Genomic DNA, 15,936 nt, shown 5'->3' on the forward strand with positions numbered 1-15,936 from the left:
CCTCTGAAGTACAGAATCTTCTTACTTTTAGGGTTACTTACCAAATCAGGTGATTCAAGCCTGCAATGCCCTTACCAAACAAAGGACAGTCTCACAAAGTGACATCGACCCCCAGTCCAAATCGAAGTCCAAGATATTTTACTTTTTGCTGGAACTTACTCTCATTAAACACGTAGATACACTTACCTAAAATTTAATCAAGTTAAATAATTTTATTGTAAAATGGACAAATAAATTGAATGAATATTTTGTATTGTACCTAATAAAATGTTATGTTATATAAGTCCCCAGCGTCAATCGAACCCGGACCTTAAGATCGTGATTCCAACGCTCTAACCACTAGACCAGTGGATGTGTGTTTAATGTATTATTTGTAAATGTCTAAGTTGTCAGCCCTACAACTCGGAAAAGACCTTTGCCTGTTCGCCTTACGATTATGTTAGTATCGACATGACTGCTTGCTCGTACGCAGGCTTCGACGGAAAATTTAAATAATTAATTACTTACTAATAAAAAAGACATTCAAAATATTACAACAGTATAATATCGCGAACTTGCAGTTTAAAGACCTAAAAACAGTCTGTGAAAAAAATAATTCGTATTTAATTTTTAAGAAGTGACAAAGAAAAAACCTTTTAAAAAAATTGTGTCAGCAGGAAAAGTGTTTTTATATTTGAAAAGTGTAATCGTTGCACCTATGAATAGTTTATAAATTACTTTTTATTAAATTAACGTTGAAAGTAAAGTGATTTTTATATAAATAATAAGCATAAGTGTAAAAATACTTTAAAAAATAACTGTTTTGAACGGAAAGTGTAATTTAAAACATTTTTTTTATTCAGTGTCAGTGATACCAACTGGTAAACAATAAATTAAATTTAAAAAAAAAACTAAAAAGGCGGGTTTTTATGTTTATAACCTACATAATACACAGTCTGAGAAGATTTTGTGTGGAATTATTTTCAAAGTGACTTTTTATCTCATCAAAAGACAATGGGTTCCAGTTAATTGTTATTTAATTGTTCCACATAGTTACTTCGTGATACTAGCGCAGGTAATTTGAAAATTATGTTGTTTTTTTCTTAATTCTTGTGTTTACGTGTAAGTCGATGTAATTGAGTCATGTCAGGGGCCTATGGCGGCTCAGCATATCTACTGCATCGGACACAAAACACGCATCCACGATGAATAATTATATACAAAAAGTACAATAAAACAAATCATCTGCACTAATTTATTTGTCGGTGTAGCGGCCTCCGTGGTCCAGTGGTTGAGCGTTGGGCTCACAATCCGGAGGTCCCGGGTTCGAATCCCGGTGGAGACATATCACAAAAATCACTTTGTGATTGATTCCTAGTTTGGTTAGGACATCACAAGCTGATCACCTAATAGTCCAAAAAAGTGAGTTGATAATTAAGGCACGTTAAGCCGTTGGTCCCGGTTGCTACTTACTGATGTACCTAAGTAAGTAGTCGTTACATGAGTCATGTCAGGGGCCTTTGGCGGTTCAGTAGTAACCCTGACACCAGTGTTGATGGAGTTAGTAATCCACCTCACAATCCGCACGATAGAAGATGAAGAGTCGGTGTAATGTTTCCCTAGGCACTAGTTACAAGCATCTGTGATTGCTTTCTGGGCAGATCTCATTATAACATTGTTAAATGATTGTGTGAATAAAGTTCTTTTTATTTATTATTATTTTACTACTACTTGAGCAATAAGGCCGCCTGTTGTGCTTTTCTGTATATGCTGTCCTTATCTCTGTATTTTGTGTCCATTGTGCTCAATAAAGTATTTTTTATCTATCTATCTATCTTGGCACTTAGATTGGTAAACTTAGTATTAAACTAATCTCAGCTTCGAGACTGCCCTCAAGATCATGTCAATGTGACAGTTCTCATATATAAACAGGGACTTGAGCATTATCTTGAGGGCAGTCTCAACTGAGACTAGTTTATTTATACCACCCTTAGTCGAGATACGGGAGAATTTTCTTTAAAAAAAATTGCGGTCTCCTTGGCACTTCGAATGACTCGACTGATGCCAAAAGTGTCAAGTGTTTTGATCGTGATTTTCGAATATTATATTACTAAAGTCAAGGCTGTATGGTCCTCAGATCTTTGCCTGCCTTATATAAGGCGAATTTAAACAACAACAACCAAGCAGTAGTGCCTAGGGTTGGCCTAGGGAAACAAAGTGACTTCATGTTGTGTTTGCAAGATACGAACATACAAACTTAAGTTCACGACTGTATCGTATTTGGGGTAGTAAGAGGTGCCTACACCGAGGGTTTCTGTTAGACCAACGTGATAGGTGAGCCGTATCGCCGTCTATAATGTATTATACACCTCTGCCTACCCTTGTAGGGATACAGGCGTGATGTTTTGCCATGTACAATAAAAAACTAAAACAAAACCTTATTATCTAAACGCGTGGGTGTGACGTATCCGTTATTGATGCAATTTATTTATGATAAATAAATATTTTATCGCTTTATGAGGTAGTGGTTATAGAGTTCTTATTATCCTGACGACCTCTAGCCATAGAGAATTTTTTTCTTTTGGTTTTCCCCAAAGGGCAAGGCAAAGGGAACTATGCCCATACAGCCATGTCTTACCTATGTAATTTTTTCCTGATTCTTGAAATGATGAAAGCTGATGACGATGAATGATGAAACCTAAGTCTCCACCCTCAGAGCAGACTCCTACTCCGAACCCCAAACGAATTAACTCAAAAGTCCGCAGAAACTTTCGAGTTATGAAGCGGCTTGTTGGCAGGAAGCAAAAATAGATAGGTACACTTTATTGAATATTCCGATATAATAACACTAACGCGAATGTTTTCTGACTAACGTAATGCGATCATTAACCACAAAACACCACTTCGTATGGATTATTTAGATTATTCAATGAAGAAAGCAACTGTCCCGTTCCCGTTCCCGCCAAAAAGCCCCGCCAACTCGGAGCGGAGCTGACTCTTCTCAGCTGAGACTGCCCAAGATCGTGCTCAAGTCCCTGTTTTTATATGAGATCTGTCACATTGACTTGATCTTGAAGGCAGTCTCGAAGCTGAGATTAGTTTATTAATACCACCCCTACTCCGAACCCCAAACGAATTAACCCAAAAGTCCGCATAAACTTTCGAGTTATGACGCGGCTTGTTGGCACGTGGTATATGGTAGTGTGATAGATAAGAGAGAGATGTGGCGAAAAAGACGATATAGTGACCAAGATTACGAAGGGAATGGTAAGTTGGTTTGAACGGAGAGCGGATGAAGGATATAAGTTTACGAAAGCGTATATAAAGCGAAGGTTGGTGGTAGGGCTGGCAGAGGAAGACCTAGAAGGACGTACATTTGACCGCGTTGGAGATGTCCTTAGAAAAGGTTCAGTACGATCTACTCTGAACCGGCGTGCGTGTATGAAACGATTGATGAATGTGGAGGAAGCAAGAGAAGTGTGTCAGGATCGATATGGAATTCCATAGTCTCTGCTTACCCCGGTGCAAAATAAGCGTGAGTTTAAGTATGTACAGTCACGAGCATTAATATGTATACACTTTGGTACCATGTCACATTAACTTTTTTGACAAATTGAACTGTAAGTCTCACTAAATGTCAAATATGTTAGTGCGACAGAGTCCTAAAGTACATAATTATGTAGTAATTTATGTAGGTATCTACTTACTTTTTTAAAACGTGTGTTTCGGCGCGGATCCATTTTAATTTATACGTAAATAGTTGACATTTACGACTTCTTAATAAACACATTAACAGGTCTTTGACGTTTTACATAAATATTATTAAAAAAAAAAAACTAATCTACAACAAAAAAAACTCATTTTAATACATGTTTTTTTTAAACAGTTAAAATAAATTAATGTTCAACTGGTTTTTATTTTGCACTTGTAGAATAATAATTAACATTTATTAACTATTACGAAATAATATTATAACATACACATACATAAACTCACGCCCGTAATCCCTAATGGGGTGGGCAGAGCCACAAGTAATCAAAGACGACTTGCAGCCACTGTTGATACGATGTCGTAAGCTGGATATGATGAACCTTATGGTGATAAGGGATCAGCCTATCGCCCATAACATTAGTCCATCATGTTAGAGGACATAATCCCTTTGTCGGTTTTAATAATATTATAAATAATAATAATAATATTGAAGCCGTGGTATCCCAGTTGTTAGAACGCTTGCCTCTCACTTTGAGGTCGCAGGTTCGAATCCAGCACAGGCCTAAACCAATGATCGCCGAATTTGTTTTCGACTTCATGTTTGGATCATAAAATGATTATCACGTGCTCGGCGGTGAAGGAAAAACGTCGTGAGGAAACCCACATTCCCGAGAAATGCATTTTCGGAGGTATGTGACCTAAACTGTATTGGGCTGATTTTCCCTTCGCGGATTGGAAGGTCAGACAGGCAGTCGCTTCTGTAAAAAACCGGGCCTGTCAAATCTTCAGGTTAGGTAAGTGGATCCTGTGAAAAACGGGATAATGAATGATAGGGAGATAATGATAGATATATACTACTACCGCAGATTGAACACAAGCGCTCAAAAAATGAGACGCAGTTACTGTTAATAATAGCGACGTTGACAGTACTTTACCTCAGTGCGCGATTAGGCGCCGAACTGGCAACACGGGGAAGCGCGCGGTAAAAACTTGCAAAAATAGAATTAATATTAAGGTCGTTTGTTTCACCGGGTTGCTTTTCAAACGGGGAGTATGATGATGCGTGCTTCGGAAGGCACGTTAAGCCGTTGGTCCCGGTTACTACTTACTGATGTAAGTGAGTAGTCGTTACATGAGCCATGTCAGGGGCCTTTGGCGGCTCAATAGTAACCCTGACACGAGGGTTGCTGAGGGTGGTAATCCACCTCACAACCCACACGATAGAAGAAGAAGTTTATGAAGTATTAACCTATTCTACTTACTTATTATTATGTAACAGTATACTTACTTAGCTAGTTCTCAAGACCACTGCGGTTAATCTTGAATAAATTAAATTATAAATAAATCCACGTGATATATCACTTCTGGTAAATAAGCATCTTATTAAAACTTATTAAAATAGCCATAACTCATCATCACTAATATAAGCGCCACGCTCTTGTCTGTGTAGCATTCTCCATGCTGCTTTTTTAGGGAAAAATAGGGTAGTGGTTTCCCTCTTGCCTTCCACCCCGCAGTACTCTGTCTGACGCGAGTGGGATGGCGCCCAGAGTAGTCTATTTCAAAGCGTACTAGGACTCCTGACGCCCTGAGCCGAGGTTCGCGCCCAACTGGGCACCCTCAGGCCTGTTGTCTTAAACGTTGTACCGGGTGAGAGTCTTCAGCGCTCCCCATTTGTCCGGCCAAGTAGTTAATGCCATCTGCGGCAAATCTACAATAAGTCACGTCAAAAAAAAAAAAACATTATGACCTATACAGGTAGGTACGTACTTATTGTTTGTTAGGTTGGCACCACCGCTACATTTTCCTTTGCCGCCATGTTGTTTTCGTTCTGTTGTAGTGTTGGCGAATAATCGATTATTTACCACTAAATAATCTAAATATCGACATTGACAGCCTCCTCTAGTGCTTAGAGCGTCAGGCTCACGATCTGGAGGTCCGGGTTCGATTCCCGATGGGGACATTGTCGAAATCACTTTGTGAGACTGTCCTTTGTTTGGTAAGGACTTTTCAGGCTTGAATTACCTGATTGTCCGAAAAAGTAAGATGATTCCGTGCTTCGGAGGGCACGTTAAGCCGTTGGTCCCGGCTATTAGCCGTAAAAAAACACATCGACCAACCCGCAGTGGAGCAGCGTGGTGGAGTATGTTCCATATCCCCTCCGGTTATTGATTGTAAGAATACTAAATATTAACTATGAACTATGAATCATTAATGTATTAGTCAATTCCTGAATGATGACTTGGATTTTCCTAATTTTTTTTTTATTCATAATTGTTTTGTATTTACATGTAACCGCAATAATAAATTATGGCGCCACTTTGTTTAGGGATAATTTACATTATTCAACTCTATGGATTTGAATTCGAGTTTTCTCAGACGACGCCCTGAGCCGAGGTTCGCGCCCAACGGGGCACCCTCACGCCTGTTGTCTTAAACGTTGTACCGGGTGAGAGCCTTCAGCGCTCCCCATTTGTCCGGCCAAGTAGTTAATGCCATCTGCGGCAAATGTACAATAAGTAAAAAACAAAAAAATTCGAGTTTGGATCATATACAATTTATATCACGTGGTTTCTGTGATTTGTGTCCGGTTTAGTGGCAATGGTTAAGAGCTGTTGGTCGCAGGTTCGAATCCATCACAGGCCTAAACCAATGATTGTCGAATTTGTTTTCGAACTCATGTTTGGATCATAAATGCTTATCACGTGCTCAGCGGTGAAGGAAAACATTCGAGGAAACCCACATTCCCGAGAAAAGCATTTTCGGAGGTAGGTGATCTAACCTGTATTGGGCTGGTTTTCCCTTCGCGGGTTGGAAGGTCAGACAGGCAGTCGCTTCTGTAAAAAACGGGACCTGTCAAATCTTCAGGTTAGGTAAGCGGACCCTGTGAAGATGTAGATGATGGTGGAAGTAAAAAAAGAACGATTCATTCAACTGATTCATGAATATAGATTGAACTAATTAGTCCGTCCCAAAATAACCGCTATGATTCACTTAATTAAGCTATCAAAAATGGTTTTTTAATTAATATTTTGTTCCTGTTCGACTATCATCAGGGCCATTACATCATGAGAACGGGTGTTTCGTCACGTAATGGGTTTCCGTCACACGTCAATGTGTCAAACACACAATCCTTAGTGGGGTAGAATGAAGGGTATCATATAGAGTAGTACTGTACTTCGGGGAGTGTGCCCGCGATCTTCACGAGCTAATTCAAATTCTTTATTTTCAGACACTGGTTCATAGATGTTAGTAACAATGCAAACTTAAAGCTAGGGTTAGTATAAAACAGATCAAATCAAAACTTAAGAGAGGTGGAGCTTCACCCATCGGCGCAGCAATGGGGAGTCCCACTTATCAGCGAACACGCTCAGAATGGTGTTGGTAGTGCCGCGGAGCCGTTACAGCAAGGAGGCGTTTACGCGTGATGGCATAGAAGTCATCAATGAGCGCCTCCGCAAACATGACCGACGCACTGCAGCGCCACGGTCGCCCCAACAGCATTCTGAGCGCGTTATTGTACTGGACGCGCAGGTCGCTGCATGCCCGTTGCGTTAAGTTAACCCACATACCAATAATTCCACCATCCCCCTTTTATCTTCGGACTTCCAGACGTACGGGTTCCATCCCTATTTGGTGGATATCCCAACTATTTGCACAAAGCGCTTCGCATCGTCCTTCATTATGCGCACTGCTAGACTGGAATTCTTTGCCGTCTTCTGTATTTCCGAATGCATATAACCCGGGTGCTTTCAAGGCTAGAGTGAACAGGCATCTTCTGGGCGAGCTCGCTCCATCTTAGGCCTCGTCAATGCCTTCGGGCAAGTCTGGGGCCAAGAGCAAAGCCACCAAAAGTGAAAAAAAATCTCCAAATCTATACCACACTCTGGACACTTCACACAAAAAAACCTCGTTTTACACAGACACACACATTGACATCTGACGCCCATACGATTGGAGACTAAAGTAAGACCGAGCGGGTGAGGCAAAATTTTTGTAGCGCAAATATCATGTTTGCGTCTGCCAGGGTCCCGGACTTCTTTGCAGTTCTTCGCTCTCGGATCGCGTCACACTGGGTCCGGGTGAGTGGTGCCAAGAATGAGATATTGTCGCGTATCAACGATGACCTCGATGAGAGGTTTAAAAACCACTTTTTTTTTTAACGTTGGGAAATGCATTACGCATACCACGCCGCCGGGGGGGGCGACGTGGTTATGTGGGACTCCCCGGGTGTCGCCACCCGGTATACCCACTAAAACCCAACGGTGTTCCTCCTTGCCGCCCTGTGGCGGGGATACGGGAACGCAATTGCACACAACCGCGTCCCCGCCGGCGGATGCCCTTTGGGGCCCAGCGCCCATGGGACCGCGTCAAGCGCCTCCCTCTCCGCCGAGGGCTGCCCGGAACACTTGGGGAGCCCTACAGCACGGGACCTATGTTGTGGACGGCGGTCCCCCGACCACCGTCCACAGGTCCCCGTCAAGGCGGCGTTTGGTCGATTGCGACCAAGTACGCCCGTCGCCGCCATCCCGGTCGCCTGCGGCGAATCGGGAGCGAGTCGACAGTCTTCCCGCTCCCTCTTTGCCGCTTCATAGTCTTGTCCGCGAAGGTGGAGGTTTAAAAAATACTGGTCGAACGTGCACCGACTCGGGAACGGTAGATGATGGTACATAATTCTAAAATTACGTTTTATTTTTATTATTTTTATTGTAGTTTTTTTATAGTATTTATTTTGTTGTAATGTCGATGATGGGTTTTTACCTAAATAAGTAACTTTATTATTATTATTATAAACCTAGCTCAGACGCTGGTGGGGAGCGGATAGTTGCCGTTCTATACGTAGTATTATTCCTTATTCTATGACTAAAGTAAGACCCAGAGGGGGTGAAGTCGGCTTCCGATACAAATTGGTGGGGGGGGGGGGAGAGAGTTCCCGTTCTTTACGTAGTATTATTCCTTATTCTATGACTAAAGTAAGACCCAGAGGGGGTGAAGTCGGCTTCCGATACAAATTGGTGGGGGGGGGGGGGGGGAGAGAGAGTTCCCGTTCTTTACGTAGTATTATTCCTTATTCTATGATCCTGTCTGACACCTGTCTATAAAGCTAAAACCAGATGGTACGGTCACGAGCATTAAGGTAATATGTATACACTTGGTACCATGTCACATTAACTTATTTGACAAATTGAACTGTAAGTCTCACTAAACGTCAAGTGCGACATAGTTCTAAAGTGGGTACATTATATTGCTCATGACTGTACGGGCTGCCATTTTATATTGTCCCCTTATAGTCTCTTCTTCTTCTTCTATCGTGTGGGTTGTGAGGTGGATTACCAACCTCATCAACCCTGGTGTCAGGGTTACTATTGCCCCTTATAATGAAAACTACATACTTAATATAATCTCACGACTACATCCCAATTGGGGTAGTCATCACATCCATCGCAAGATGAACTAAGCACCCACACCTCACCGAGCTTTCTGTTAGACCAACGTGATAGGTGAGCCGTATCGCCGTCTATAATGGTCGAGCCAACTGTGTTAGTGAAAACTGTACTTATGGTGTAAGCCTGGTACCGGGTTCTCCGGCCAAGTAGTTAATCCGGCCAAGTAGTTAATGCCATCTGCGGCAAATCTACAATAAGTCACAAAAAAAGGTAAGTACCGGGTTGGAACCGACTCTCCCCGTTTGAGAAGAAAGCCGGTCTGCATTCACATTAACCCATAAAATGGTCGATCGTGTTTGTCCCCCTTTCGGTTTCTACGACACGCCCTAGATAAGCAGCTGAACCATAAAGTTCCGTAATATTCCGCCACAAAACGGAGTAACCCACATTATCTAAAATAACAGAAACAAAACACTAACCCCAATCCAATGCCAAATTGGTGTAACTGTAAAATTCAAGTTTTAGAGGTCGCCCACAAATTGATTAAGATTGCACTTACTTTTGCTACTTAGTAATTTTCCGTTTATGTTCTACTTTTGATTAGGGTTGCCTATTCGGTGAGAGTTTTTAGCGCTCCCCAATTGTCCGGCCAAATAGATAATGTTTTCTTCTTATTGTGTGGGTTAAGAGATGGATTACCAACCCCATCAACCCTGGCGTCAGGGTTATTATTGTGCCGCCATACGCCCCTGACATGACTCATGTAACGACTACGTACTTACATTAGTAAGTAATAACCGGGACCAACGGATTAACGTGTCCGAAGCACGGATCATCTAACTTTTTGGACAATCAGGTGATCAGCCTGTAATGTCCTAACCAAACTAGGGGTCACAGTGATCCCTAGTTTATGAATGCATGGGAAGATATGAAGATATGAAGAAGATATGAATGCGTGGGATTAACTGTCTGAGAACTGATATTAGGCAGCTAAATTACTCAATTGTATAAAAATATTTTATGTTTATTTTTATTTTTAAAGAACGTCTAGGGCCCTGTGCCGAGGTTTTTCTTGCAGCTTCTTTTCCCCGGCTATAAGTACAGGTTGTGAGAAGCTGCAGTAGTTTTAGGCGGATGAGACGTTCGTTATGTGAAAAATGACGATTCAAAGTGTAACTATGTTACCTACTGAATAAAGATATATTTGAATTTGAATTTAATTCTTGTGATTGGTCCCCACCGGGATTCGAACTTGGGACCTCCTGATCGTGAGCACTGGATTGAATTGATTGAAATGCCTTCCGAAGCACGGAGGAGCTCGAGATGAAAACTTTTTTGTGGTCACCCATCCTATGACCGGCCTTTGCGAAAGTTGCTTAACTTCAACAATCGCAGACCGAGCGCGTTTACCGCTGCGCCACCGAGCTCTCCAATATTAGCAAGCGAGCGAATGTTAGCACTGCAGGATTGGTGAAGTCAGTTATTGCCCTCATAACTACAGATGGCAACCCTAGCTTAGATATGGAATTATATGCTTTAATAGGACGAGAAAAGATGAACAACCATTATGGTTAATTTGACTTAATAATAGTCATTATGCCTCCTGAACAGCCTCTGTTGTCTAGTGGCTAGAGCGTTGCGGCTCACGATCTAGAGGTCCGGGTTCGATTCCTATGGGGACATTGTCGAAATCACTTTGTGAGACTGTCCTTTGTTTGGTAAGGACATTGCCTTGAATCACCTGATTGTCCGGAAAGTAAGATGATTTCGTGCTTCGGAGGGCACGTTAAACCGTTGGTTCCGACTATTAGCCGTAAAAATACCTTCACTAACCCGCAGTGGAGCAGTGTGTGAGGTGAATTACCAACCTCATCAACCCTGGTGTCAGGGTTATTATTGAGCCGCCAAAGGCCCCTGGCATGGCTCATGTAACGACTACTTACTTACATCAGTATGTTGTAACCGGGACTAACAGCTTAACGTGCCTTCCGAAGCACGGATCATCTTACTTTCGGACAAACAGGTGATCAGTCTGTAATGTCCTAACCAAACTAGGGATCACAAAGTGATTTTTGTTATGTCCCCACTGGGATTCGAACCCGGGACCTCCGGATCGTGAGCCCAACGCTCTAGCCACTAGACCACGGAGGCCGCTACACCGACAAATAAATTAGTGCAGATGATTTGTTGTATTGTACTTTCTATATTGATAGTCGATGCGTAATTTATATCCGATGCAGTAGATATATAATCGATGTGTTCGTCACAATATCTTTAGAATGCCAAAGTTAAGAGTAGCAGTGAGTTGTCCTTGGTAAGTTGAACATACTTTTTGGCGTGACTCATTGTAGATTTAGATATGGAGCACGATGTTCGCGCGTCACCCAACAGGGTCCACAGAATACCAGCGTCGTGGTTCACGCCGCGACTTGTGCTGAGTGAGGCCCTTTTGTCTCAGGACGTCCACCACCACCTTATGGTCATTTCGACAAACATCCGTCTTGCTTTTTTGTAATTGTTTTAGTGGAAATTTGATAGAAAGAAAGAAACGTTTATTGATATGATGTTGTTGTCTTTTTTTTTGTGTGGCGTCCTTTTATAATAAACTATTTCTATTCTATTCTATTTGCCGCAGATGGCATTAACTACTTGGACGGACAAATGGGAAGCGCTGAAGGCTTTGCATATATAAAAATAATTGTTGCTTGATATTTTGGATCACATTACGTATAGAATTTTGTTGCTACCTGAAATATTGCTTATCTTTATTTTGATCAGAATAATATTCATATTCATTTATTCGTAATAGTTCGTATTACATGTCATATGTCGTATATAATCTAGGTTACATTCCACTAGTAGAATATTTCATTTGGTATCATTCATTACACATTAAAAACAAAATAAAATAATAATAATCATAAAATGAATACAATAGCGTAATAAAGAAGTCATTCTTAAATATTAAAATAAAATTATGAGTTAAATGAAATAAATTCGTTGTAACTATAGAACGTGTGCTCAAGAAGCCAGCGTTTGAGTCGAGACTTAATAATGGGTGGAAGATGTAATTGTGTCTGGGTGTAATAAAAAGGGTCATCATTTATACCCAAAAACGAAGGTAAAAGATGCATATGTCTGTTATCTATGAAATTAGAAGTTTAAACGAAGGCAACGATCTATCTATCTATCTATCTATCTATCAACTCTGTACAGCGCCATCTGTATTGTTTTAAAGGAATGTAGCATGGAAAGTCCTTCATTACCCTCTCAAAGAGAAAATTAAGTCAAGAAAATGCACGTAGAGGAGCTCGGTGGCGCAGCGGTAAACGCGCTCGGTCTGCGATTGTTGAAGTAAAGCAACTTTCGTAAAGGCCGGTCATAGGATGGGCGACCACAAAAAAAAGTTTTCATCTCGAGCTCCTCCGTGCTTTGTGCATGTTAAGCCGTTGGTCCCGGCTGCATTAGCAGTCGTTAATAACCACCAATCCGCACTGGGCCCGCGTGGTGGTTTTAGGCCCGATCTCCCTATCCATCCATAGGGAAGGCCCGTGCCCCAGCAGCGGGGATATTAATGGGCTGGTGATGATGATAATGATGAATGCACGTTCATTTAAAAAAAAAAGAAAAAAAAAATCATGTATTTTTCGACGAAAAATTCCACTTGATATTAAACCAGAATCATGGTCTGAATCATCCCCCTGAGTATTCGTTACGATGTCACTAACACCCTGTGTGTTTTATTTGTTACAGAATCCTGATGATGCTAACATGGCTCGTGGAGTCATCATATCAGCGACTCTCCTGCTGCTTATAGCGGAGGTTACTCCTCAGTTTTATGGTGAGTTATGTTTCCACGGAGGGGCAGAAGGCAAGAGGGAAACCACTGCCCTATTTTTCCCGAAAAAAGTAACATGGAGAATGCTGCACCGACAAGAGCGTGGATGTTAAATTAGTGATGATCTTCTTCTTATCGTGTGGGTCGTGAGATGGAATACCAACGTCGTCAACCCTGGTGTCAGGGTTATTATTGAGCCGCCAAAGGCCCTTGACATGGCTCATGTAACGACTACATACTTACATCAGTAAGTAGTAACCGGGACCAACGGCTTAACGTGCCTTCCGAAGCACGAATGACACGAATCATCTTACTTTCGGACCATCAGGTGATCAGCCTGTAATGTCCTAACCAAACTAGGGATCACAGAGTGATTTTTGTGATATGTCCCCACCGGGATTCGAACCCGGGGCCTCTGGACCGTGAGTCCTACCAACCACTGGACCGCGGAGGCCGTTCATTAATGATGATGATATATATTATCGAAGTTTAGGCCTCAAACTGGATGACAGCGACAGCGGCGCAGCGGCGGCGGCGGTGCGGGGAGCGGCGCGTTCAAATGCTAAGATTTATATTGAAGTGTTCTCGATGGCAGCGGCGCGGGGAGCGGGGTACGAGCGGTGCGCTCTAGTCGAGCGGTGTCTCTGCGTTTGAAACTCGCCTTTTTGTTTCCTTTGTTCATTATAGGGATTCAGATCTTCTTTTGCCCATAATAAATCGTACGAAACAAAAGAACTACAATCGAAAATGCGTTGTCGCCGTTTCGACATCGCGTTCATTTGAGACACAACTCTATACCGCCGCAACACCGCGCGATTTGGCCCCTGGCATCGAGAACGGAACAGCGGCCGCCGCGCCGCTGCCGCTGTCATCCAGTTTGAGCCCTAATGAACAAAGGAAACAAAAAGGCGAGTTTCAAACGCAAAGATACCGCTCGACTAGAGCGCACCGCTCGTACCCCGCTCGCCGCGCCGCTGCTATCGAGAACGCTTCAATATAAATCTTAGCATTTGAACGCGCCGCTCCCCGCGCTGTCATCCAGTTTGAGGCCTTACACAGCAAGACGCATAGGTATATACAAAAAAAAAACAAAAAACTCTTTATTGCACTTGAATCACATTAAAAATACATTAGTATTATAATTACATTGGTAGTACAACAGGCGGCCTTATTGCTAAGGTAGCAATCTCTTCCAGGCAACCTTTAGTTATAGGATATGAATTTAATGAAAAATGTAGCGGGATAGACAGTGCAAAAAAAAATTAAAAAAATATTAATAATAATAAAATGTTGAAAAATATAAGTACTTATAACTAGATAAACTATATTAAAAACAATACATAGAAGACAATAAATAATACATACATACATACATAAACTCACGCCCGTAATCCCTAATGGGGTGGGCAGAGCCACAAGTATTCAAAGACAACTTTGCAGCCACTGTTGATACGAAGTCCTAAGATGGATTATGATGAACCTTATGGTGATAAGGGATCTGCCTATCGCCCATAACATTAGCTCGTCATTTAGAGGACACAATCCCTCTGTCGGTTTTTACGACATGCCCGGGAAGACAAGCAGCTGAACGTGTTCTATGTTTTTTATTTGCTCCCAGAACAGCATAGAAGCACAATACAATAAATAATGATTATAATAATATATAAATACGTAAATATATACATACATTACTATGGAAGAGAGGAAACCATGACAGTACTACGATACCTACTTTATAAAGAAGAAGATGTAAGAAGAATGGAATCGAAAAGAAAAACGTTATAAAGAAGAGGAGAGAGAGATGAGAAAGTGCTGCTTGACTTGCCCTTTGAAAGCATCCAATGACGGTGCCCTTCGAATGGATTCAGGCAAAGAATTCCATAACCGAACAGCTTGCACCGTAAACGACTTTGCATAGAAATTAGTGGAATGGGAGGGAATATTATACAACTTCCTTTGGATCGTCGATCCCTAGTCACACTATCAACTTGTGGCTAGCGGGGTACTATGCTCTGTTCGGTACCACGAAACTATTCTTTGGCGGCAGCACACCCACGCCGCCAAAATAGGTAATTATCGCGTTAAAGTTGTACAGCGCTATCTATACTAACTTAACTACAATTATATATGCATAAAACATTAATTATATATTTGAAAATTCCTATTGCATGCTCTAATAAAATTACTAACAACTACTTACCATCACCATGTACAAATGTTAGGGTTCGTAATGTTTATTTAATTATTATTAGATTATATAACTTAATAACAGACGAAATAAAGTCGTGAATCTGTGTCACGACTTTATTATTTTTAATTTGGAACTGGCATATTATTTCATTTGTTTTTATTTTGATTTCTTCTTTTTCGAACGGGAACGTTTTCCCGCCTTTTTAAAAAGGCGGTGACGTGGAATTTTGTTCGGTTGCGGTAATCTGTTATGAAGAGTTGGAGAGTTAACATTGTTTATGAAAATATAACATTATTCAAGAGAATTGCTGAATTGTTTGATTACGACGCGACGAGCACCTCCCCACCTGAGAGCCGTAGTATTATCACACAAATATATTACATACAAACATACATATATCTTGTCAATATTATATTACTGATATTTTCGCACTTTATTCAAAACCATAACGTAACCGCTCGTATAAGATGCACCTATGTGACTAGTTCTGCCACAGGCCGAGGCCTTTAAGGACTGTCACTGCAAACCATACAGTTTTGGAGCCGATTGTCGTAATTTCTGTGCATTATATTTGCATACTTTTGTAACTTGTATTTTATTATAAGTCTATGGTTTTAAATGGTCCGGCCAAGTATTTAATGCCACCTGCGGCAAATCTACAATAAGTCACGTCAAAAAAAAAAAAATATGGTTTTAAATGGTGGTGGAGGTGGAGACTTAATAGAGACATACAAAATCTTAAACAGTTACTATGACGTGGACAACTTTGAAGCACTATACTTGCTCAATCATAACACCAATCTAAGAGGTCATACGCTCAAACTCTGTAA

General features: G+C 41.3%; 1 protein-coding gene across 1 annotated transcript in view; it reads left to right on the forward strand.

The window, feature by feature from the left end:
* Positions 1 to 460: 460 nt before the first annotated feature.
* LOC126379395 (uncharacterized) overlaps positions 461 to 15,936 on the forward strand; it is a 28,834-nt gene continuing 13,358 nt past the window's right edge. Inside the window, exons 1-2 of the mRNA XM_050028133.1 lie at positions 461 to 1,054; positions 12,831 to 12,918. Of these exons, the coding sequence (XP_049884090.1) occupies positions 12,849 to 12,918 (70 nt within the window). The 5' untranslated portion in view covers positions 461 to 1,054; positions 12,831 to 12,848. The remainder of the gene's footprint in view (positions 1,055 to 12,830; positions 12,919 to 15,936) is intronic.

This window comes from Pectinophora gossypiella, chromosome 29 (assembly GCF_024362695.1).
Source record: "Pectinophora gossypiella chromosome 29, ilPecGoss1.1, whole genome shotgun sequence".
NCBI lineage: Eukaryota > Metazoa > Arthropoda > Insecta > Lepidoptera > Gelechiidae > Pectinophora > Pectinophora gossypiella.